Source organism: Manis pentadactyla, chromosome 11, assembly GCF_030020395.1.
Source record: "Manis pentadactyla isolate mManPen7 chromosome 11, mManPen7.hap1, whole genome shotgun sequence".
In the NCBI taxonomy this organism is placed as follows: domain Eukaryota; kingdom Metazoa; phylum Chordata; class Mammalia; order Pholidota; family Manidae; genus Manis; species Manis pentadactyla.
The window spans coordinates 91,658,300-91,684,334 of record NC_080029.1 but is presented as its reverse complement, the minus strand read 5'-3'; the positions used below and the strand labels follow the sequence as shown (position 1 = coordinate 91,684,334).

General features: G+C 40.4%; 1 protein-coding gene across 12 annotated transcripts in view; it reads right to left on the bottom strand.

Annotated features, from left to right (window-relative positions):
* GANC (glucosidase alpha, neutral C) overlaps positions 1-26,035 on the bottom strand; it is a 59,852-nt gene that overhangs the window by 8,253 nt on the left and 25,564 nt on the right. For 11 of the 12 annotated variants that reach the window (XM_036923734.2, XM_036923735.2, XM_036923743.2 and 8 more), the window contains 13 exons: positions 25,166-25,346; positions 24,784-24,937; positions 20,438-20,673; positions 17,156-17,282; positions 16,213-16,292; positions 14,265-14,408; positions 13,093-13,189; positions 12,005-12,106; positions 10,659-10,902; positions 9,159-9,223; positions 7,667-7,743; positions 3,997-4,071; positions 26-139 (listed from right to left, as the gene is read on the bottom strand). In XM_036923734.2, the coding sequence (XP_036779629.2) occupies positions 26-139; positions 3,997-4,071; positions 7,667-7,743; positions 9,159-9,223; positions 10,659-10,902; positions 12,005-12,106; positions 13,093-13,189; positions 14,265-14,408; positions 16,213-16,292; positions 17,156-17,282; positions 20,438-20,673; positions 24,784-24,937; positions 25,166-25,346 (1,696 nt within the window). Of the gene's footprint in view, positions 1-25; positions 140-245; positions 807-3,996; positions 4,072-7,666; positions 7,744-9,158; positions 9,224-10,658; positions 10,903-12,004; positions 12,107-13,092; positions 13,190-14,264; positions 14,409-16,212; positions 16,293-17,155; positions 17,283-20,437; positions 20,674-24,783; positions 24,938-25,165; positions 25,347-26,035 lie in introns of those variants that run through there. The other variant, XM_036923747.2, reaches the window with a different exon arrangement.

Genomic DNA, 26,035 nt, shown 5'->3' with positions numbered 1-26,035 from the left:
TGTAAAGGTAACATTTTCCAAATACCTTAGGGCTTAGAGCCACCCGGAGTCCATATGGGGACTCGGTCATGCAGCCTGTGGATTTTCCTACAGTTGTCTTGATTGGTACTATACTTCCACCTCGCTGAAACACTGGCATCTACAACAGAGCAACACTCTCAGGTAGGCAGCATTCATACAAGACAATTTCAAAGTAGAATTTTACAATGTCTCATTGTACATGACTCACATTCTTTACAAGTATAGACTCAAAGAGAAAATAAATTTGTGAGCACAGAGATGGCAAATAGAGGGGCTCTGGCATAAAAAGGAAAACTGGTCCATTTTTTAATTAGGCATCCTTCTCATCCTTCATCAATTTATTATTCTGCCTATCCTATAAGTAGCCTTTCCTGTTCCATTATTTTTAATTTTCCTGGCACTATAATAAATAAGTTTATTTCTAGGGCCCTGCTAAAGGATGGACTTTTCTGTCTGTGTAAGCAGGCCCACGTGTATGAGTATATAAAATGTGATCGTTTCTTGGTTTGGGCGAGATGACTTTGGTCCTTACTGCAGCCCATATCCTTCTTGCTCCCTGTTTCCCTGGATCACCAGGATGACTGACTCAGTTCTGAGGGTAAATCTGTGAAGACGTCATCAAGGGCACTTTAAGTGACTCTAACGACAGGGCTGCAGGCACAACCCATACCTGTGGGTCTTGTGGGATGGCACGCCCAGCAGGGAAAGCCCAGTAAATTTCCTGCCTCCCAGTACAATCCTCGGTCAGGAAGCTCCCTGGATCATGTGAGGGCTTGTACTTCACTCTAAGTAAAGTACAAGCAGGGAACAGGGTACAAGAATAAATGAAGGTGGGAGTGAGGGTGGCGTGTTAAGACGTCCACCCTCTGCTTGACTCACAGTCAGCACATCTCTCTCCCAACCCTCATCAGCCAATCTCCTTCTCCTCCTCTTTTCTCAAAGAATGAAGTAGTGAGTTAGTATGCAATGGGCTCTGAAGTGGGAGTCCTGCTGACCTGGGGTCTCAGCTCAGTTTCGCCACAGTCTAACTACAACCCTGAACAAGCAATTTAACTTCTCTGAACTTAAGTTTCTTCACCTGTAGGCATGAGGGATTAGAGTAGATGCATGTAAGAGGAATTAGAGTAGATGAAGGTTCTCTTCTAGATCTGAAAGTTGGCATCTAAAATCATTTTCTTTATAATGGAGTTCAATATTGATGCTGACTATTTAAAAAATAACATCAGTATCTATTTATTGATCTTCACACTACTTAGGACCTGGGGTAGTAGTTGTGATTCAGCTGCAGAGCAAACTTCCCTCCAGAAATTTAGTCTGGCTGGGCTGCTCTGAATCTAACATCATAACTGATGGCATTCCCTTGGGCTTAGAGGTCCAGGGTTACAACTAAAAACTCATGTTTTCTGACTTGATCCTCTACAAGGACATTCTGTATGGCATGTGTGGTGGCCACCATGTTTACTCTCTGTTTTCAGTGTTACTATTTTTCTTAGACTTATGAATATAAATATATGGGGAAGAGTTCTTTGTCCTTGATATTTCACACTGTAAAATTAAAATACAGTTGATCCTTGAACAACATGGTTTTGAACTGTATAGGCTCAATTACATGCAGATTTTTTTCAATAAGCAAATTGGAAAATTTTTTAGAGATTTGTGCCCATTTGAGAAAACATTTTCTTCTCGCTAGTTTACTTTATTGTAAGAATATAGTATATAATACACATAGCATACAAAATATGTGTTAGCTGACTACTTATGTTATCAGTAATTCTGGTCAAAGCAGGCTATTAGTTAAGTTTTTGGGGAGTCAAAAGTTATATGTGGATTTTCACTGCATGAAGGATTGGCACCCTTAACCCCAGTGTTGCTCAAAGGTCAACTGTATATTATTTTTATGCTTTTTCTCACATTTTAACAGCTTTATTAGGAGTAATGCAACCAACATCACAATGAATTTTTTTATTAAAGTATCATTGATATACAATCTTATGAAAGTTTCACATTAACAACATTCACCCATATTATCAAGTCCTCACCCCCCTATTACAGTCACTGTCTTTCAGCATAGTAAGATGCTACAGAGTCATTACTTGCCTTCTCTGTGCTGTACTGCCTTCCCTGTAACCTACCTACATTGTGTGTGCTAATTATAATCCCCCTTAATCCCCTTCTCCCTCCCTCCCCACCACCCCTCCCCACCCTTTTCCCTTTGGTAACCGCTAGTCCCTTCTTGGAGTCTGTGTGTCTGCTGCTATGTTCCTTCAGTTTTGCTTTGTTGTTAAACTCCACAAATGAGGAAAATCATTTGGTACTTGTCTTCTCCACCTGGCTTATTTCTCTGAGCATAATACCCTCTAGCTCCATCCATGTTGTTGCAAATGGGAGGGTTTGTTTCCTTCTTATGGCTGAATAATATTCCATTGTGTATATGTACTACATCTTCTTTATCCATTCATCTATTGATGGACACTTAGGTTGCTTCCATATATTGGCTATTGTAAATAGTGCTGTGATAAATAAAGGGGTGCATATGTCTTTTTGAATTGGGGATCTTGTTTTCCTCAGGTAAATTCCTAGGAGTGGAATTACTGGGTCAAATTGTATTTCTGTTTTTAGTTTTTTGAGGAACCTCCATACTGCTTTCCACAATGGTTGAACTAATTTTACATTCCACCAGCAGTGTAGGAGGATTCCCCTTTCTCTGCATCCTTACCAGCATTTGTTGTTCCTTGTCTTTTAGATGTTGGCCATCCTAACTGATGTGAGCTGATATCTCCTTGTGGTTTTAATTTGCATTTCCCTGATGATTAGTGATGTGGAGCATCTTTTCATGTGCCTGTTGGCCATCTGAATTTCTTCTTTGGAGAAATGTCTGTTCAGATCTTCTGCTCATGTTTTAATCTGGTTTTTGATTTTTGGGTGCTGAGGCTTATTAGCTCTTTATATATTTTGGATGACTTACCTTATTGGATAAGTCATTTATGCATATATTCTCCTATACTGTAGAGTGCCTTTTTATTCTGCTGATGGTGTCCTTTGCTGTACAGAAGCCTTTTAGTTTGATATAATCCTATTTGTTCATGTTTGCTTTTGTTTCCCTTGCCCAAGGAGATATGTTCAGGAAAAAGTTGCTCATGTTTATATTCAAGAGATTTTTGCGTATGTTTTCTTCTAAGAGTTTTATGGTTTCATGACTTACATTCAGGTCTTTGATCCATTTCGAGTTTACTTTTGTGTATGGGGTTAGACAGTGATCCAGTTTCATTCTCTTACATGTAACTGTCCAGTTTTGCCAACATCAGTTATTGAAGTGGCTGTCGTTTCCCCATTGTATATTCATGGCTCCTTTATCATATATTAATTGGCCATATATACATCACAATCAATTTTAAAACATTTTTTTAACCCCTAAAAGAAACCCTGTACCCAACAGCAGTCACTCCCCATTGTTCTCCAAGGTATGTCCTGCCCTAGCCCTAGGTAACCACTAATCTCCTTTCTGTCTCTTCATGTATGTGCTATTATGTAGAACACAAATGTCCTTAGTTCTTTCTATGTAGGCATATGTTACAGACTGAATGTTTGTGTACCCCCCAAATTCATATCTTGAAGCCCCAATACCCAATGTGACTATATTTGGACAAAGGGCCTTTACAGAGTAATTTAGGCTAAATGACATCATAAGAGTGAGGCCAGGGATTAATGTCTTCATCATAAGAGACACGAGAGAGCCCACTCTTTCCCTCTGCCATGGGGAGACACAGCAGGCCGGAGGCTGTCTAAATGCCAGGAAGAGAGTCCTCACTGGGAATCAGATGGGTCGGCACCTAGATGTGGGGCTTCTAGCCTCTAGAACTGTGAGAAAATTAATTTCTGTTGAGTAAGCCACCTAGTCCAAGGTATTTTGTTATGGCAACCTGAGAAGAATAATGGAGCACAATAGATAAAAATAATTGCGTGAAAATAACTTACTGTGTCCAAGGCTACTGGGATCTTTACAGTACGTGCACCCTCCCAATAAGCAAATGTCTTAGAGCCATACCAGACCTGAAAAGGAAAAGAGCCCGATGGAAAGGAGTATATGAGGACCTCTGCTCACAATTTCATTATTCAATAAAACATTGTGTATCTGGATTTCAAATAACCAGAAAGCTAAAATATGTATAATTTCTTTAAAAACTCTTGAGTAGAAGTTAGGAAGAACATACACTTTAAAGAAGATCCCTAAGGACTAACCTAGTACTGCAATGGATTAAAGTTGAGCAAAAAGGCCATTCACGTGTCCATCCATTCCAACTAAAAGTTACTGAACAACGTACCATGTGTCCAGCACTGCTGGGCGCACACGAGTGAAAGGAAAGACATAGTTCCTGCCCTCATGGATCTTGTAGTCCAGTTAGCTTATAAAATATTAAAGTGTTTACTAGTAAAAAAGATAATGGAAGAGAAAAAAAGGCAACAACAAAGAAGAAAGGCATATGGCAAGCAAATAAATCACAAATGAGGCAGGAGAGAAGGAAAGTGTCGGAGAAGGAAACGGATCTGGGAGAAAAACAAATGGCAACTTGGATCACTACCTTAGTATCATTTTTTATCAGAGTCCAATTCAGGGATGAGGTTCAAATTCTTATTTGGGATCCCTGCCAATGGGGTTTAGCTGCTGAAGTACCAAAAAGATCGTACAAAGTAATGTGGTGGGATAAATCCTGAAGATACCATCAGAAGTACCACGAAAACGAAACCTCTTCTCTCTTCTAGCCAAGTACAGTTTCTGGCAGTCACAGCGTCTATTTTGCAAGTTGACCTCCTGGGATTACCATGTCCTTTATATAGATGGGCTGCTGAGTCCGTCAGGTCCTGCTGTGAATGTGAGAGGGCTGTGACTTGCCCATCATTAGCTGCAGTGACCTCTAAATTCAACAGGACCAACCCCACTGCGTCATGATGTATTATCCTCGGCTGGATTCAGTTTGCTTATGTTTTGTCAAGGATTTCTATGTGCTTATGAGGGATATTGTCTTAGTGTCCTTTTCTTCTAATGTCTTTATTTGGCAAATTGCAGTAGCTTTAGATAAAGAGCTGGTGACAGTGAAGGGTAAAAAAAGCAGATTCAAACAAGATTTGGGGATTAGCTGTCTATCATTTTCAGAGGTACTTAGAATGTGAGGTGTAGGGTATCATGCTCTGGTGCCATATACAGAGATCTCAGCCTAGAGTATAATCGGTAAAAAAAACCCAAAACACCATATAGATTAGACTGAGAATTCAGTCACCACGCTCCTCACCCAACAAGTACTTACTGAAGGCCTACTATGTGCCAGGTACCCATCTAGACATGGGGATACAGCAGTGAACATAGAGAAAAAAGTCACCGCCCTCAAAAAGTTAGGAGGAGAGACAGATGATAAATGAAACATTTATCTATAGACTGTTAAAGGTGGCATGTTTTGTAGAGAAAAAAGATGGAGGAGGGCTGGACAATACCAGTGCAGTGGGAATGGTTTGAATTGTCAGTAGATTGTCAGAGAAGGGCCTTACTGAGGCCTTACATAGCAAAGACTTGGAAGGAGAGGGAAACAGGGGGCAGAGTGACAGTGAGGGACATTAGCTGGCCCTCATGTACGGTGTGATGTGGTACTAGCTAACCAAGGTGAAGGTCTGGCATGGAATGTCCTGGCTCTTTCACCCAGGGTTTGTGAAGATGTAGGGAGAGGAAAAAAAAAATCACAGAACACTCTGGGAAATAGTGTTGAAGGAACGTATTATTGTCATAACAATGTGCTTGTGATGATGACAGGTCACTAGTAAAATCTTGGCTCTATCAGAAAGGGAGCTATTTCCTCTTAATGGGACCCTACTGCTTTGTTAGGGTCAACCTGAGAAGCTCTCAGCAGAAAAACCTGGCAGGAAAATTTATTTAGCTGTTGTATTTACCTTTTTTTACAGGTTTTTACTTGGCAAGGGAAGCTTTGTAAAGAGCCCTCACCTTCAGAACTACAAATTATTGGAGTGACCAAGAGGAAGAACGTAATTCATGAACATTCTGGAGAAAACCTGGTTATTATAATATTAATAATGACAAATGAAGTGGGCTCAATGGTGGGTCCTCAAAAAGACACATGCACTTTCTAATCTAGAAAGGAGTGACCATTACCTTCTAAGTAACAGATTTAACAGATCTAACTAGGAGAGAATATTACCTTCTATAATAATACAGCCTGCTGTGTCCTACAGCGATGCTCCAGTGCTCAAGGACTCTCTCCTTGGGTCTGTCTGGCTTCTATAGTGACAGATTTGACTAAGTTAAGGATTTTAAAGAGATGATCTGGGATTATCCAGGTGGGCCCTAAATGTCATCAAAAACAAGTGTCCTTAAAGAGAAACAGACAAGGAGACACAGGCACATGAGGAGAAGGCACTGTGAAGGTGGAGGCCCATGCCGGAGCGACGCAGCCACAAACCAAGGGACGCCAAGGACTGGGCAGCCACTAGGAGCTGGAGAGAGGCAGGGAACAGGTGCCCCTTCAGGGCCTCCGGAAGGAACGACCCTGCCGACACTTGTATTTTAGGTGTCTGTCCTCCTGAACTGTGAGAGAATCAATTTTGTTGTTTTAAGCCACCAAGTTTTCAGGAATTTGTTACAGCAGCCTTAGGAAACTAACACAACCACCTGACACACAGAGCCGGATGGAGGGTAAACACCGCACTGCACATGCTCTCACAGTATTGCCATGCCGTGCCTGACAGTACCGAGCAGCAAGCTTGCCTCAGCTCCACTACCTCACTACCTGCCTTGACAGTCCAGGAATATGCTTCATGGCTCTTCCCAGGCCTGCTGTGTCCTACAGCGATGCTGGAGTGCTCAAGGACTCTCTCCTTGGGTCTGTCTGCTTCTCACTCTCCATTCCATACCCTCTTTCCCTGGTCTAGCGCCCTGAGTTCTGCCTGTCTCTCCTCCTGGCCTCTTTGGATATAGCCTGGGTCTGTCGCTGGAGACTGCTGCTCTTGTTACACAAGCTCTCTGCTCTACAGCCCGTGGGTTAGTCCCACCTCTTCCTGGTGCCTCATCTGGGTTCAGTGCCCTGGGCCCCCGCAGGGCCAGGATGGTATTTCACACAGTGATAGCAATCAATGACCATAACCAATAACAGCAGAGGAAGCTGGAGAGGTACAGAGGGAGGTCACTGCTGTTACTTTTTAGCCATGCTGGCAAGAGTCTGGAGATGCTTTTGGTGCCAAAAACTCAGGATTCGGATAGAGCCAGAACCAAACAGCAAAGTCTCTTCATACTCATGTTTCTCTCCAGAGTCTGATGCTTCACAACAGACTCAAGTTTCCTTCCTACCCAAAGCCTCAGTGTGTTTACAAGGAGTGACACAAGTCAAAGTGTGAAGATAAAGCACTGCTCTGGTCCTTGGTGTTGTCACCCATTCACCTTTCTCCCCATTCTTCCACTGGGCTTCTAGACCTCCAAGGACAACGGACATGACTTACAGGGATCTTCAGTTGCTGTCGTCATTCGGCCTGTCTTCACAAGCACATGATGAAGAGCCTATTTCCTAACAGGGGCTAATTCATCACAATTAAGGGATGAGATATGAGACATAAGATACATATGTGGCTGTTTGTCATTTATTCTTACCTCATTTGATCCTGGCAGAAACACATCAACCGTGGTGGCTTTTGGTTCTGTGACTGGGTGAACCAACAAAGCACTTCCTGAAAAATGGAGTAGGAAAAAAGTTAATTATTATTATAGAAGGTCTGAAAATACCTTTCCCTGTTAACTGGGTGCTTTTGTGGTTTTGAAGACCACTCAAATGTGGACTTCTTGAAGATAGACACCTTGGTGAGCTGGCCCATGATTCGTCCAGGAGATGCGCTGCTAGTAAGAGGGCAGGTGCTCAGAGAGGGACCGAATCACTGCCTATGAGTGATCTACTACGGCCTGCTGGGGTGACAAGGAGAACCCCGATCTTGTCTGTTGGCCTCGTTTTGTGCACAGCTCCTTGTGTGCCAGTCTGAAAGCACCACTGCCCTTCTCCGGGTGCTTCATGTCTGCTGCAGGTGACTCTGAAGGTGGTGAGCCTATGGTTATTGTCCAGAACTGGGGTGAGCACAGACACTCAGTGCCTCCTCCCTGGGCAGTTATTATTGAGAGGGCTGTAATTCTCTTAAAGGCAATCTGGATTGTCAATTTTTTTAGACTCTGGCACCACATGTATGTAAAATTCATCTATTTATGTATTCACTCTCTAAGCCAGCAAGTATTTATTATGGAGTTCCTGCTGAGTGTCAGGCACTGTGCTAGGCTTTGGGATATAGTGGCAAGTAAGGCAGACATGGTACCTGCCCTTGTGGAATTTATAGTCAGTAAAGACAGATATTAAACAAGGATTACACATTAATTAGACTTAAGACAAATATGAAAAAGGCAAAAGTACAAAAATGGAGTGAAAGTTATGTAATAAGAGGGACTGACTTGACTAAGGCAGGTGGAATTAGGTATTAGGAACCAATTTTGGTCAGAGACATTTTCTCCAAGGAAGTAGCTTTTTCAGCTGAGATGTAAGGATGCGTGGAGACCTCAAGAACTAGGTCTTTTACATTTTGGGGTTTCTGTTCTTTAGAAACAGCATCCACCTTTTGGGAAATTCTCTGGTGAGCCTTGTTTCTTAAGCCCTATTCCCAAGAGGATACTTCTACATTCTGCATTTGGTGGTTAACGCTTGTTAAAGTAGAAGCCAAAAACATAAATATAAAAATCCTATTATGCCTATGAAATCAGCTCTTTGGGTTTTTACTATAACCTTCTGGTCTACTTTTTTCTACTTCCCTTCCCTGTAGTGGTGTGACAAGGCTCAGAGTGGACCCCAAACAAGAATATGCCAAATCACCTCCCCAAACAGGATGGATTAACATGAAGTTAACAGTATTATGAGAAATGCTACATGATAACCAAGAAAAGCTGATTCCACTCATAATACTAAAAATCTTGGTGACGGAATGTCTCCTCATTTTAGTTTTTAGCTTTCTTGAGATAGGGATTTATTTTTAGTGCTCTTACACTAGAAAATGCAATAACAAAAACATAATTAAAGTGTTTATCAGAGCTATAATTAAGAAATGTTCACCCAGCATGTATTCGTCTTCCACACCAAAAGTCTCTAATTCATTAGGGAACTCTGTCCACAGAGGCCTGGAGAAAGGAAAAAAAATATTTACTTCAGCATCATTACATGTTTTATTATAATTCGATCACTTACATTTTCAGTTTTATAGCTATTCAAAGGAAATTAGAAAAAACCAACGAGATTTTCATATGATTCAAGATTTTATGAGCAATTGTTTCGATTACCATGTTTTTCTTATGTTAAGGAGTTATCTATTAGCTTCAGTGTTCCAGTGAATGACTGAGAATTCTGGCACCTGTGGTCTTTCCTTCTGATGGCTGAGTGCTAAATACAACTCTGTAAGAATCAGAGCTTTGTGCAAGTCCAAATGCCTAGTTCGGTGTAAAATAAAATGTCTGTAAAACCATATTTTATAATGATGTAAAGTCTGTGCCATTTTTTCATGCTCTCAGGCAACCTTCATCATTACCTATGTAAATGAAAAGAAATGCCTTTTTTTGTTCAAGCTGGCAACATTTTTGCAGGGTTGAGAAACTGTTGTGTGGTTGTGGGTTTTGTTTTATTATTATTGTAGTATACAACTATCTAGGAGGCATTTAGGTCAGACAAATGATAAAACTTTCAATATCTCTGTATCTGGATATCAACTTAATGGTTCTAATAATTTTTTCCATTTCATGAGGAAAAGATGTTGTTTAATAAGAAGAACTTATTTTTATTCACTCTTTGTAATAACATACTACTTTCCTGTTTCATAGTAACAAGCAGTGGTCTCTAAACCTGGCAAGTGTCTAGAATCATCAGGGAAACTTCTAACAGAGATCCCTGGGACTTACCCAAGGAGATTCCTAGTGGGTTTGAAGGTGTGGCTTTGGAATTTTACTTTTAAAAAACTCCCCAGGTGATTCTGATCCGAGCCAGGTTTAGGAACTGATCTAGAAGTCTTGGTGGTCTATGTGTGTCTCTGTGTATATCATTCTCTAACACAGAAGGTTGGTTTTTCACCTCCTGCCTTCAGAATATAATCTGAATATAATTTAGACACCAGGAAAAATGTTCACCTCAAACTTGGAATGGTTCAGCCCTCCGGGTGAGAGAGAACCTAAGACTGGCAGGATGGGCTGTTCTTCCTAAGAGGGTGTTTGTGGGTAAAACACCGAATGAATTCAGTTACAAAGGCACTTCCTTTCTCTTTGAAAAACTCTTATCAAATATTAATATGTGAATCACAGAAAAGCAGGGGATCTAGTTATTATCTTTTGTGACCTCAACTGCCTGACTCTGCACAGTTGGCGCTAAGCACATTGACACTTGATTATGAGACTGACGCGCTGCCTACTGCGCTAAGGAGGCAACTTCATTGACACTTGATTAAACACGGGTTTTTTTTCTTCACTGTTTCTCTTGAAATCACCGTGTAATTACTCCATTCCCTATGGCCAAGGGGATCTTCTGGTATAGACTGGCTATTGGGGGCCCTGACTGGCAAAGCCCATTTACCTCATGACAGGTTCGGCAGCCACGTGTGCACGGTAGAAGAGAGAATACCAGTAAGGCAGCAGGGTGTAGCGCTCTTTGACAGCTTCTCGGATGAGCTGGGTGTGTTGCTCCCCAAAGAGCCAGGGCTCCCGCCGCTTGGTGTTCATGGTGGCGTGGCCACGGAAGAAGGGCTGGTAGGCCCCGGCCTGGTACCAACGCACTAGCAGCTCTGCCTCTGGATTCCCGATGAAGCCCCCTACATCAGCTGATTAGTCAGTCAAAGAAGGCTGAGTGAGGCAAGAGGCTTCCAGCAAATGATGCACACAGGTAAAACAAAGCCTTGAAGACAGAAGCACTGAATATGCACGCAGAATGATGGTAAAACTGTGGCCTCAAATTAGGGGGCACATACTAAAAACTCAGCTTGTTTGGGAGTCTGACAGCCGGCTCTTTGAATATTCCTATCTTGTCAAAAGGCCAGAGACTTTACTGCAAGATCAACTTTCCATATGTTCCCAAATCCAGGTAACCCAGAAATTACAAGATGTCTGAGTTTAGGGATGGGGTGGGGGTTGGTAATTGATGTCCTTTGAAAGCAACAGCTGAAGTGAGATAAAAATTACAGAAAGAACCAAAGAGAAAACATAATCAGAATCAGAGGTTTAGGTAGCATTTCATGCTTAGCCCTTAAGCAGGATACATATTCCTTGTACTGTATGTAGACCAATGCCATGAAGACCACATATATCAAAAAGTGATATTAAGTTGCTTCTATTCCTACAGAAAACAAGGAGGAGCTGGAATTGTAGCCATGCTGAGCACCTTCCATACTGAGGTCTCTTATCTGCAGAAAAACAGGATTCAGGGAGGGTAGCCCATTAGAGAATCCTTGATTAAATTATTTATCTTTCCCAAGATATCTCTCTCTCTCTTTGTTTAAAACAGTTAGAATATGTCACAGAATTTTAAACCTGTTGAGTAAAAAGGATTTCTTTAAGGCTGATTTCTGATTTGCTAAATTTTTAGTTGTTCTCTTCACTTTTTTTCACTTTCAAGAAGAAAAGTATGTTTCAGAAAGGGAAACAGTTATCAAGGCCATCTAAGGAGGAGGCAGTAAGAGAAGGAGGGAAGGAAGCACTCTGACCCCCCTTTCTGATGACTTTATTTCACGTGCTCAATTCAGACAAGACACAAACAGCTCTGAGGTGTCCCTCTCCCTCCAATCCACTCCCCTTCACTTTCCTCATTTTCTCCTTCCCACAGTTTCCTCCCAAAACCACTGATGAGAAGGGATTTGTGATTAGCTTTGATGAAAACACCCTCACTTTTTATTTTCCCTCACTTCAAGCCTGAGGGTATCATCTTACCTCCACAAAAAGAGATCCCAGTAATGCTGAGAGTGAGTAACATTGGGATAGAAATTTTCAGGTAACTCCATTCTGCTGTGTTGTCACCTGTCCACACAGCACCTTTGGTCACCAGTAACAAGGTATTAAAACAAAAAACATACAAATCAGTCATGCCCTCAATTTCATGTTTAGATCCTTATTTGTAACAGACGTCTAATATAAAGGAAAACATTTCTTTCTTACCTTAAAATATAAAAATTCTGGTTTTCTATAATGAAAATATATTAATTTTCTAATTTATATAGTGGAAAAGTTACAATGTCACATTTTCTCATGCAATTAAAGCTACCATTTTAATAGTCTTATGATAGGCTCTCCTATGGATACTTTTATGACTATTCCCTTACTGTTACACAGTTGGATTTTCTTTTTTGTTTCAAGGACTAATGCTGTGGTAAGCATCTCTGTACATGAATCTTTGCTCGAGATGACAATATTTCGGCCTTCTCCAGAGTACCACAGTGGCTGGTTTTCTGAGGTAGAAGTTATAATAATGCCTATAATACAGTAAAGGCTGGATTCTTCAAAACCTAAGCTCTCAGTTATTTATGCAAGGCCAGGGGACTTAAAATAGCCTTCCTGCCACAGGGTGGTTAAGTTGAACTAGATGTGCATTAGCTAGTAAACTGGATCCAGTTATAGATGACCCTGATCACAAGCATCAGTGAGGCCTATTTTAAGCTACATTGCTAAGTGGAACAGGTGGTTGGAAGAATGTGCTGCAAGTATTTTTCCCTGGTTTTGATAAATCAGAGATAGGATCAGAGATGACCATCCCAGAAAACTGAGATACTACGAAATCATTTTCTCAACAACTAAGTGTCCATTTCTTCAGTGGGAAACAAGTAATTAAACTGTACTAAAATTGGTTTACTCTGCCTCACAGGACAAAATGGGTACTTCCAGGCACATCACTCCCTACAACCTACGGCCTGCCCTCTGGCTACTGAAAAGGAAAGCATCACCACAGTAAGTAGTACCATAAACCATAAATGGTCAGAAAAGACAGGCTGCTTTTAAGTCTGATCATATGAGCCATTCCTTACCATACTTTTGTGATCCAGCAAAGAATGAACGTGTTAGAACAAAGGGTCTCTCCTTCCCTTTAGATCGCTGTATCAGTCCTTCTGCAGTAGCCATTTGCTGTAATGTCAAAGGAGAAGAGATGACTGGATTAGGGCATTGTACAGACATCTCCAATAAGCTATTTAACATGCAAAAAGCAAATAGTAGGTGTGAATGTGAAATGGAAAATGTTAAATCCATCAAATAATTTCTATGATGTAATGAAACTATTTTGAATTCCCCTATTAAAAGAAAAATTTCTTTGATTAAAATAGCAATGAAATAATAATAAATAAACTAGCATTTATTCAGTTTTTGTAAGATTTTTCTATACTATACTAGGGCATCTTAATCTACACACCAACCTCTCAGATAGTTTTCACTGATTGGAAAAAACAGATTCAGAGAGGTTAAGTGACTGGCTCTGGCTTACATAAGAAAATTTTCTAACTGAAATAGTTTGCAGTTATAGTAAGAGGCTGTTAAAGAAGTGGGCACATACTATCTGAAAACTGCTGTATCTAGCCTGCAGCTCCTACTGGAAAATACAAACTGGGGCAAGGTCATAGGAACACAGTTATATTCTGAAAATAACAAAGAACATTAATATAAATTAGGGCAAGTGACTGCCAAGTCTTTTGGATGTGATTGGCAAATGGAAGACACTTCTCCTACTTTCTATTGAGAAGGCTAAGTACTAAAGAAAGGCTTCCTACATTTAAAAGTGTACTTATTGAAACTGTGTATCTGTGTTCTAAATCTTACTGCCCTGGTATGAATGTAAGACTAACTATATTCAGACATTTGTGAAATTTCAAAACATTAAACTTTGTTTATACATTTATACACTGTCTACTTCAGTAAAAGTTTGGATGTAGTATCCAGTACCATTTACTATTGGCTCCTGTCAAGGAAGATGTTTCTATGTTATCATTAATCTCACAGTATCTGTAATTCACTAAGTTCATTATGGAAAGAAAAGATGCAAGGGGAGAAATAATGCCTTATATTGGCTATGACCTGGAAGGACCCACTGCAGTTGCCAGAAAAGACACACAAGGAGAAACAAACAGTCTAACATGGCTATCACAAAGCAAATGACCTTCAGCCCATAAAGGCAGGGCACATGTTGGCTTCTTTCTGGTTGTCTTACCTGATAAAACCCATAGAGGTTGTGAAGTTCTCTGTGCTCCCAGTTGCCGTGATGTATGGCACTCTTCTGCATGGTTAGCTCTGGGCCTCTGAAGACAGAGGGTTCATTCATGTCGTTCCATATGTGGAGGATGTCTGTGGATCCCTAGGACATGAATCTTGGTTGTGATAATACTCCTACAGTGATAATGTTAGCATGATAGCTGTTCCTATCATATTCCTCTTTCATACTCCATTTAATTTATTATCTATTATGTTTGTTATCTATGCTCTGTTCTCTGCTCCACTGCTAGAATAAAAGTTCCACAGGGCAGGGCATTTTGTATATTTTGTTCACTGATAAATCCCAAATACTGAGATTAGTAACTGAACCACAGAAGACTCTCAGTGAGTATTTGCTGGTGAATGAAGAATGCTGTTCCATACTGTCTGTGAAATACATATTGCCCAGCAAGTCCCCTCCAAGACCTACCCTGGAGAACCCCTATAGGATTTGGCTTAGCACCATCTACCATTTGCTACAACTCTGAACTGAGGGCAAATAACATTGTCCATGGTAAGATTCTGCCTACATTCTAATAGTCTGAAGATTTGACAGCTAAGATACCTGTTCGTTGGCATGCTCTACAGTTTGTGTTCTATGTAGAACTGTTCAATTTAGAATGGGAAGGGGGTTGAGTCACCTCGTTAATTTGGTGTTGTAGTCCTTTTACAGAATTCCCAGTCTCTCAGCATTTGACTCAATAGCTATAATGACAAGTCCCTCAAACAGCTCATTCCATTATTTTATAAAAGTCCTGCTCATTGGGACATTCTTTCACTGGGCCTAGCTTGCCTTCTGGATACCACAGAATACATCTGCGGCCTCACCCACATGATAGTCTCTCAAATGTTTGGATGATGTTTCTTTTGACTCTTTACTTTTAATGATTTCTAAACATGTATACTTTTATGAACAAGGCTATATAGTTTCCAGATATTTAACTACCTTGACTGTCTTTCTTTAGTACCCTCTAAGGCAGGGGTTGGCAAACCTTTTCTGGAAAGGGACAGATAGTAAATATCTTCACTTTGCAGGCCATAAGGCCTCTTTTTCTAGAACTCAACTCTGCTATAACAGTGTGAAACAACCATAGACAATAGAGAAATGGATGAGGATGGGCAGATTTGGCCTAAGCATTGTTTACCCCTGCTCTAAGTTGTTTTCTGTGTCCTAATACATAATGCTCAGAAACTAGAGTTTAATGGTTAAAAGCTGGGCTTGGGAGACAAATGAACCTCAATTCATGTCATGGGTCCACTGCTAACTAGATGGGTAAACTTAGCAGGTTTTTAAACTTGTCCATGCCTCAGTGTCCTCATCTGCAGGATGAGTTAATTATGCAACGGTTCCAACTTCAGAGTGTTATTGAGAAGATGACATGGTATACTGCACATGAAGTGCTTAGCACATAGCAAGCAATTTACATTAGGCATCATTATTATCATCATAATTGGGTGAAAACTGTTTCCTAGATGTGGCCTCTCCAGTTCTCTCTGAGGTTCTTATAATATTTTAAGAATTGATTTATTATTATATCTTACTTTTAATGTCATATTATACTTTGCAAGGTATTTTCACACATATCATCATCTTAAATAGGTATAGAATACTATTTTATATAAAAATTTTTACAGTAATTAAAAAATCTCCCTATTATTAAGTACTTTCATATATCATAGAGTCTGTTATAATAGTGGTCAAAATCACAGGTTTTGTGCATTTGGTAATACATAGGACAGCTCTCCCAGCACCACCAGAGTCCATAATAGAGTTGCCATCCTTGTCTTTTCATACACGTATTATTTATCAAGAGCTATTCAGTGAAACAGAGTAGTTCTCTTCATTTACTTTTTTCCCCTTTTTTCATCCTTCCAAGTAACTAGGAAAGAGAAAAATAATTACAAACCTGATAAGCAGAGAAAGCAAATAGACCTGAATACCACTCTCTGACCTTGGGACTTGTGAAATCCAGGTAAGAGGAGAGACCTGTAGAGGCAGAAGACAGATGGCCTGTTAGGAATAGTGGTCCTCATGGTAAGAAATGTCGTCAAGAGTATTAGATGAGAAAGTTGGGTAATCAGTGGGCACGTTATGTCAAACTTAAAAGGACAGGTGACACAGAGGCCTGACTGAGGAGAAGCGAATGAAGGCAATGCGGGACTCCAGTGACCATCACTAGATCCTCCAACCCCAGAGGCTGATGAACAAGGATCAAGATGGAGCCTGGCCCTCACTAATGGCCTAATAAGATAGCCCAAGGAAGAATGCCAAATGTCCTGGAGCGCCCCCTCTGTTCTTTAAGAGAACAGAGAAGTGGTTGTACGTGGCATGAGGGGGAGAAGGAATGCATGGGGTTTCTCCACAGCACATGGATTTGTGACAGGGTGCTGTGCTGGGACAGAGTGGTGACTCCCTTTGGTCCTTGAGGAGTCTCTACCAAGGATTTAAACTAAAATTTCTGAAATGAAGAATTCAGGGTTGCCAGAGGCAGCTGAGGCCACTCGTGAAGGCCATGGGTTAACGGGGCCAAGAAGAATCGCAGGGAGACTACAGGGCCCTTTTACTTTTTCTCCTCCTTTCCTTTTCTTATCCCCTGGCTTTTAATTCTTATTTGCTTAGAGAAATAGCATGCCACTGAGGTTTATTTTTCATTCATTCATTGACAGATAAATGTGCACACAGGACACTACACCAGATGTTATGAAAGATAGAGGATGAGAAACACCTTCTCTTCCTTAAAGGCACTTAAAATGTAGCAAGAGACATTTACAAGAAATTAGAGTGACAGCCATGCGACGTTCATTAATGGGACTAAACGCGTGGAAACAGTGTCTAAAATGATACCTTACCAGGCCAGCACACCCCTTCAAAGTCTCCCCCTTCATGATTCTTCACAAAGAAGCCCTGGCCTTTGGCCTTGGCGTACACTGAGTAGTCTGGGTCAACCTTGATGTGGGGGTCACTGATGACCACAAGCTGTTAGGACATAAAGGTTTGACAATCTCATTAGTTTCATATGAGCCAAATATTTCTTTCTCTGTTTCCATCATAGTTTTGGGTTTCAGATTTCATGTAGAAATAACTACTACTAGTATAGAAATATTTCAGGCAGAATTAAAACCCTATAACCTTTTATGTGCTTCTGGGAATATAAACTGGTACCAAAACCAGGCCAATGTTCTTTTATTATTACAGCTGCCCAACAAATACATGTTCTTAAATAGCATTCATTAAGCCTCTGGCTGCCTGTGGTACTGGGTGCTGCACATGAAATTAAGTAGGCAACCTCCCCACTCCCTAGACATCTGGAGGCTACGGTAACACTGACAAAAGCAAACAATTGAGAAAACAAGGGACAGCAGGTTAAAAACAAACAAAACCCTCCCCCAAACCCAAAGGCACAGGCATATTTAGGAAGGAAATCTGAGAAAAGCTGTGATCATAGCTCCGTGTCTCCAGCATCTGTCCTTGCCTTTCTAACACCATCACTTCCACCTAGTCTCAGGGTTTCAAAACCACTTTATTTGGGTAGGACAACCTTCTAATCCTCCTTTCTCATATCTTCAGATCTACTCTATGCACTGCAGTTTAATTCTCCATTGCTCATAAACTTTTTTAAAAGTTTAATTGTGGTAAGATATACACAACATAAAACTTACCATCTTAACCAATTTTAAGTTCACAGTTCAGCTGTGTTAAGTACATTCACATTGTTGTACGATGTCCAGAACTTTTTCATCTTGCAAAACTAAAACTCTAGATTCATTAAAAACAATTCCCTATTCCCTCCTCTCCCCAGCCATTGGCAACCACCATTCTTCTTTCTATCTCTGATTTTGACTACTCTAGGTGTCACAGATTTGGGAAATCATATAGTATTTGTCTTTTTGTGACTGTCATTTTATTACATTAACTTAATGTCCTCAAGGTTCATCTATGTTGTGGCATGTATCAGAATCTTCTCTTTAAGTCTGAGTAATATTCCATTATATGTATATACCATAGTTTGTTTATCTATCCATCTGCTGAGGGACACTTGAGTTCCTTTCACCATTTGGCTATTGTGAATAATGCTGATATACACATGTGGACAAATTTCTGCTTAAGTCCCTGCTTTCAATTCTTTTGGGTACATACCCATAAGTGGGGTTTCTGGATCACATGGTAATTTTCTTTTTAATTTTTTGAGGACCTGCCATACTATTTTCCATAGTGGCTGCACCATTTTATATCCCTATTATCAGTGCACAAGTGTTCAGATCTCTCCACATCCTCACCGACACTTGTTACTTTCTGATTTTTTGATAGTAGCCATCCTGATGATATGTAGTGATATCTCATTGCGTGGTTTTGATTTGCATGTCTCTCCTGGTTAGTGATGTTGAGCATCTTTTCATGTGTTTGTGGGCTCTTTGTATATCTTCTTTGAAGAATGTCTATCAAGTCCTTTTCCCATTTTTTAATTGGATTGTTTTTTGGTTGGTAAGTTGTATGAATTCTTCATATACGCTGCAACTTAACCCCTTATTCAAAAACTTCTGCTGTCTGCACGTGCATACAAAGCTGCCTACAATAAGGTTGGTATCTACACTGGACAGACCTTGCACATGCCCTGTTTTCCCATCAAACCAGCTTGTGCACTGCTTTCCAAACACCACTGGGGGCTCTGGCCTCCAGCTGCACTGCCTTCTTCCCCTTCCCCACTTCTCCACTAGTTAAGAGACTCAGCCTTCAGGGCTCATCTAAAATGCGCAAAGCCCTGCTTGGGTCCAACAGGATGCAATCTTCTCTCTCTTGGGTCTCCCACAACCCTAACCTTTCTTGGGCTGGTATTGTGGTTGTGTACTCCACTCACCGTAAGACCCTAAGGAGCTCATTCCCATATTCCCTTCATCTTTTAGCAGAGTGTCCAGAACATTTGGAAGCCTCAATAAATAACTGCTTATAAGGGACATAGGTTCTGGAGTCAGGCAGATCAGGGTTCAGATTCTCGCCATGATACTTAGTCATTGTGTGCCTTTGTGCAAATACAAACCTACTCTAAGCCTCAGTTTCTTCATCTGAAAGAAATGGGGTAACAAGATCTACCTCATAATTTTGTGATGACTGGATGGAATAATTATGTTTTATCATACTCTCTGGCCTATAATAAGTGCTTGATACACGGTAGCCATCTGTTAATTGGGAAACTAGGAGTTCACGGGATTGGCTCTGGCCACCTGTGAAAGGCTTGGGGATCAAAGGAATGAGTTGCAAAGGCAACTTTAATCTCAAAGAGAGAGACTGCAGGGATCCATTTACATACCTACAGCGTGCCCCCCATCCTCTCTCCATTTCCCCTGACTCCCTCTTTTCATTATTACTATTACCATCCCACCACCCCTGCATTACACACTTTCTAGTGTCTTCTCCTCTTCCCATTTTCTACTTAAATCTTTCCTTGGAGTCCATCTGGGAAGCACACAGGAAAATGGTGTCAATAAAGAATCTGACTCCATTTTTGATTAACTGTTAAAGAGCTTTCAAGCCCTACCGCGTCTCCTGCTCCTTCCCCCGACACCTGTGGATGCGGACAAAGTCCTGACGCTCCCACCAGTGGTGCCAGTGTGAAGTTCAAGCTGCACAAGCCCCAAAGCATACACGGGACTCCTCACCCCTATCCAACCCTCTAACCACTGTAAAAGCTGGGCCCATCTCCTTTCCCAGCTCTCTCAAATCATTTTCAAACCAGTCTGGGAGCCAGCCCTTCTCCCCACAGGATGCCTCACTACATGACTAACCTTTTCATACTCTCTGGGTGCCAGTGTGCTATCACCAATCTCGACATCAGAGCCCAGTTTTGTGTGGGGACCATCCATCACATGGGGATCACTACAGGGTGGCCACAACAAATGGGACTGATGGGAGCCCCTTCATCCTTATGGGGACCTAGACAATTCAGGCAGGGATAGATGGGGTCCCCATCTTTTCACCATTGCTTTTCTGTTATCAAAGATACAATTATATTTGAAGGTACCATTTTATGGCCATTGTTTATCATAAAGTTCTCCCCCACTAACATGCCAAGGCAAGTTTTGAAAATTAAAAAATGCTTTGTAAAGAAAAGGTCCAGAAATGTTGGCTTATTTTACCTTACGTTTTTTGCTTCTGAGCAGCTCTTGCAACCTTTTGGGGTTTGGGAATCTTTTCTTGTCCCAGGTGAAGTACCTTTTGCCCTCAGTGTGCTCTATGTCCAGCCACATGACATCATAAGGAATGTTATGTTCATCGAATCCTGCATCCACTGCTTTTACATCCTGTTCATTTTCGTAGTTCCAGCGGCACTGATGGTATCCCAAGGAGAAGAGAGGGGGCATGGCTTGTGTGCCTAAAAGAGGAAGATGATAACTCTGCTCACTACTACCACAATGATAATTATACACTGGATATACATTTCCTGAATGTCTACAGGGTCTAAGAGCTCAGCCTAGTACTTAGAATATCAAGGAGAAGAAAGCAAAGTCCCTACCATCAAGAAAGTGACAATTTGGCTGACAAGGCAAGCATGTAAACAAATTGCTCTATTCTGAGGTCTAACTGCTATGATAACGGTATCAGCCATTTAATGTTACAGTCTGCCAGCAGCAAAGAGTAGTCTTGAAAGGCTTCACAAAGGTGGTAACATTTGGTTTGGGACTTAGGAATAAGTAGTAATATGCCAGATAGGGAGAATGGATAGAGAATTCATGCATGGGAATAGAAAAGACAGGCAGAGAAGTACATGATAAGCTTAGGGAAAACTAAATATTCCAGGGTGGTTATACTGTGACAGACTAGCAGAAGATGAACCTGCAGAAGGTCAGTTTGTAAAGGGCCCTGTAGTTCAGGTAGGAATTGTAAATCTCTTCTGGGAAGTCATCAGAAATTTGGCAAGATGTAACCTTAGCAGACCTATGTTTTAGAAAAATCATTTAGGGAGCAGTGTTGAGACGGACTTGAAGGCAGGAAGAACTGTCAGGAAATTATCATAACATTTACTGATAACATGGAGGACTTCCAGTCAACCACTTGCATTTATCTCTTTGTCCTCCTAAAGTCCCACTAAGATCAGAGTAAAAAAAAGTGAAAAAAAAAAAAAAGAGTAAAGCCATAAGAACAAAATTTTGGAAGGTGGCAGGCAGGGGAGGGATGGTAATTGTTGAGCAAAGCCAGGGAAGCTCTCACCAGAGTCCTTATGTGGGAGATATTGATGAGAGGAGCTCGCCGCTGCCCCCAGAGCACTAGGAGGCAGACGTCCCCCTTCCACCCCCCAACACCAGAGGGTAAGACTCGTCCGGGCACACACAGTTTCCAGGCAGAACTTCATTCTTAAACATGCATGGATAGTGAAGGATCACCCAACATTTGAGTAAAGCCTCCAAAATTAGAGAGAGGGGCCCACATAAAGAAATAGAATAAAAGGATCTCTAAGAAAACAGGGACAAAACAAGGAGCCAAAGTAAACACCAAACTTTATCAATAATATCTCCAAGGAGAGGAAAAACGATATTGCACCCATAACATAAGGCCAAAGCATAAAAGCAGCACAAGAGATTAGAAACAAGGCACAACCAGAGGATAAGAAAGTTTGTAGAAATTAGAAATGTGATAGCATAAATGGAAAGCCTAGAAGATAAGACTGAGAAAGTTGCTCTGAAAATAGACAAAAAAAGGAAGGGAGATTATAAAATCTGCAGAGTAGAATGAGAAAAAGGAGGGGAAGAAATTGTCAAAGGAATAATAAAAGACTGTTTTCCAGAACAGAAAGACACAATTCTCAAGATTCAGAGTCCACATCTAATGCACAGCACAATGCTTATAAAAGAAAGGTCTATATCAAGGCATTTTATTGTAAAATTTCAGAGTATTATAAATTTCAGAATATTTAGAGATAAAGAGAAGATATTTCAGAGAAGATTGCATACAAAGGAACAGAATTCAGAGTGATTTTGAAGAAGACAGAAGATAATAAGGAAATACCATAAAATTCTGAAATAATTCCCAATCTAACTAGCCAGATTATCAATCAATGGTAAAGATAGAAAAAAGACATTTTCATACCTGCAAAGACACAAAGTTCACCTATAAAACACACTTTCTTAGGCAACTACCAGCAGATGCTTCAAACAAACAACAAAAACAAGGTAATAAACCACACACACAAAAAACAGGGGACCCAAGAAAGGAGGGATCTAACACCAGAAAACAGCAAATGTAAGTCCTAGGATGACAGCAGTGCGGGAGCCTGGAGGGTACAGCCCAATGGGAGCAGGGCTGAGAGATCTGGGAGGGAGTCTCCAGGGGAAAAGTGCGATGAGTAAAGTATCTAACACCTGTGAGCATTTGAAAAATATTGATTTAACTAAAAATTATGATATAACAATATTGCGAAGAAGAGGAAGGAGGGATATTATTGAGCTAAATCCTCATCAGGAGTCAATAATCTATAAATGTGTAAATTGGATTTCTTTGAACATGGTGGCAGACCAAGTGTTTCTGAAGCACTTCCCTATATATCAGTTTATTCTAATAATAATTTTAAAAGAGCTATAGGTGGGTCCTTGAAAAAGGAAGTATTTATTCCTATATGGGTATCTTCCCATATCCACAAAATCTTTGTTGTTTCATCAAACTTGGGATCAAATTCTTCCCTTGAACATGTACTGGACTCAGGGACTTCTAACAATAGAATGCAGCATAAGTGCATTCTATATTACTTTTATTTTTAACAGCTTTATTGAGAAGTAAACATACGCCATATAATTCACCCATTTAAAGCATAAAATTCAATTTTGAAGGGTCATATTACCAGTTTTTAAAATTGTAAAATGATTAACATAAAATTTGCCACTTTAACCATTTCTAAGTGTACAATTCAGTGGCATTAATTACATTTGAGAAGTGGTACAAGCATCACCACTAGCTATTTCTAAAACTTTCACAGCGCCTCAAACAGAAAGTCTGTAACCATTAAGCAGTAACTTTCCATTACTCATCCCACCCTCTGGGCCCTGGTACCATGTGTTTAAGAGACTATTCTTTCCTTGTTGAATGGTCTTAAACTTTTGTTGAGAATCAATTGGCCTGAGATGTATGGATTTATTTCTAGGCTCTCAATTCTACTTAATTGGTCTATACGTCTGTCCTTACACCAGTACCAGACTATTTGAACTACCTTAACTTTGAAGTAAGTTTTGAAATTGGGAAGTATGAGTCCTCCAACATTTTTTTCCACAGGATTGTTTGGTTATTCAGGGCCTCTTGAAACTGCACATGAAGATCAGCTTTTCTATTTCTTCAAAAATGGCCTTTGGAATTTTGGTAGGGATTGCAGTAAATCTGTAGATTGCTTTCAGTAGTACTGCTATCTTAACAATATTACATCTTCCAATCCATGAGAATGAGATGTATTTAAGTCTCTCACCTCTTTGGTTAAATTTAGTCCTCATATTTTATCCTTTTGGATGTTACTATATATGGAATTGTCTTCTCAATTTCTTTTTTCAGATTTCTCATTGTGTATAGAAACACAATAGATTTTTGTGTTGATCATGTACTCTGCAACTCTGGTGAATCTGTTTACTAGTTCTAGCAGGTTTTTTCTGGATTTTTTGGGATTTTTCTAACATACAGGATCACATCATCTACAGAGATAATTTTACTTCTTCCTTTCCAATATGGATAACTTTTTTCTTTTTCTTGCTAATTGCTCTGGCTGGGATTTCTAGTACAATGTTTAATAGCAGTGGTAAAAGTGGGTAGCCATCCTGTTTCTGATCTTAGGGGAAAGCTTGCGGTCTTTCACCAGTGAGTATGCTGTTAGCTGTGGATTTTTCATAAATGCCTTTTATCATGTTGAGGAAGTTTCCCTCTATTCCTAGCATTCTGAGTATTTTTATCATGAAACAGTGTTGGATTTTGTCAAATGTTTTTTTCTGCATCAATTGAAATTATCTTTTATGTCTTTGAAAGATAAAATGCTTTTCAGTAATGTATGTAATTGATGAATCACTAAGTTGTTCATCTGAAACCAATATAATATTGTCTATAAACTATATTTCAATTAAAAAAAGATGTAATACCATACCATCCCCCTGCCCCAAATAACAATAAAACAGTGTTAAAGCCAGTGGTCTATTTTAATGGAAAACAGGTTACAGAAAAGTCCAGGTAGCAATACTGGTCATCTAAGATAAAGGCAGAGAAAACCCAGGGGTTAAAGGTTCCAAGAAAAGCATATGGCAAGTATTAAGGATTAGAGAATGGTGAGTTCTAGCCCCAGTGCAATGTTTAACCAAGCTGAATGGGATGAGGAAGGCAGGAGATATGCTTGATTCTTAAAAAGCCTGGGTAAGTTATTTATAAACTCTGTATGGTGTGCAACAAATATTAACCTACAGTGATGCTATGTGGGATAAAGAAAATGGAACAAAACACTAGCACTTCCAAATTCAAGTACCTGTAAGGTACGAATACTGCTTGAAGACGTCAGAAGGCATAGGTCCTGTCAGCAGAAAAACATCAATGATTCCGCTCTCTGACATCCAATGCACATCAGTTCGAGATCTGACCTTTTGTTTAGCAGCAACTGGGCCCATGTGGGTCAGGGTGTACTGGAAAAGGAATGGAAAGAAGATCTGAAATTTTTTCCTCTAATTTACAACATCTATGCACATGTGAGTAGCAAGTCTGTCCCTTTAATACATACTACAAACTTTCACTCATTACTGAAAAAACTTGGGTTGCAGAGAACTGCTCCTACAAAGCCCAGACCTATGACTACACTTCACTGGTTTTGTTTCTTTTGTATGTATGACCCATAGCCATGATCTATAGCTCACCTTTGCTGCAGGCTCTGTATTGATCTCTACTAATGTTTCTGAGGCATTCAGCCAAAAAATGCCTAGAGTCCTGCCTGGCTTGTGCGCCAGGAGATACGGCACTGAACCATAAATGCCCATTTTGTCATGTATCTTATATCCATAGACATCCAGGTTATAAAGACGGTAAGCATCCCCATTACTGAAACACACAAAGGGTTATCAATTAACACTGCAAATATATTATTAATGAAGAGTATAGCTCCACACTCCCCTGCAAACACTTAGGTCGTGTGCAATTTTCAAGACTCAACTCTTACCACTTCCCTAAAGGTTTCCTGACCCAGCCTGGTTGAATATGATCCTCCTCCTTTGATTCCTTTGGCATCCCCTCAAGCAGCAACTGGCATGCATGATCTTCCCTCTTAGATATCTTTTCTGAGTATCTCTTGTGAGGTGAGCACTGTTTCCTGTGAATCCTCCACAAGAGTTAACACACAATATGTATCACTGACAGATTTTGTGCATATTACTCTGCCACTAAAACAAAATGAAAATGTCCTATTCTGCTTCCACAGTGTTGAATAGGGGAAGACTGGCAGCCGAGTTGGGGTGGACAGCACAGAGCCAGGTTGGTATGAGAGTAGCACAGTTTCTGAGTCACTGGTCACTATGCCTAACTGTCAAGTAAACAGCACCTGAACCTGGCAATTGATCAGACTGTTTCTCTTTGGTTTGTTTCCTTTTAGTCTGATGCTGCTCGCATTTATTTGTCAGTCGTGTTAATTTGAAATGATCTTCCTGAGGAAGCAAAGGTGGTAGGCAATGCTACTTTTCTGTTCTCTGGCTCACTGTCCCTTTTCGGAAAAAGCCCTTTTCTAGGTCAGTGAT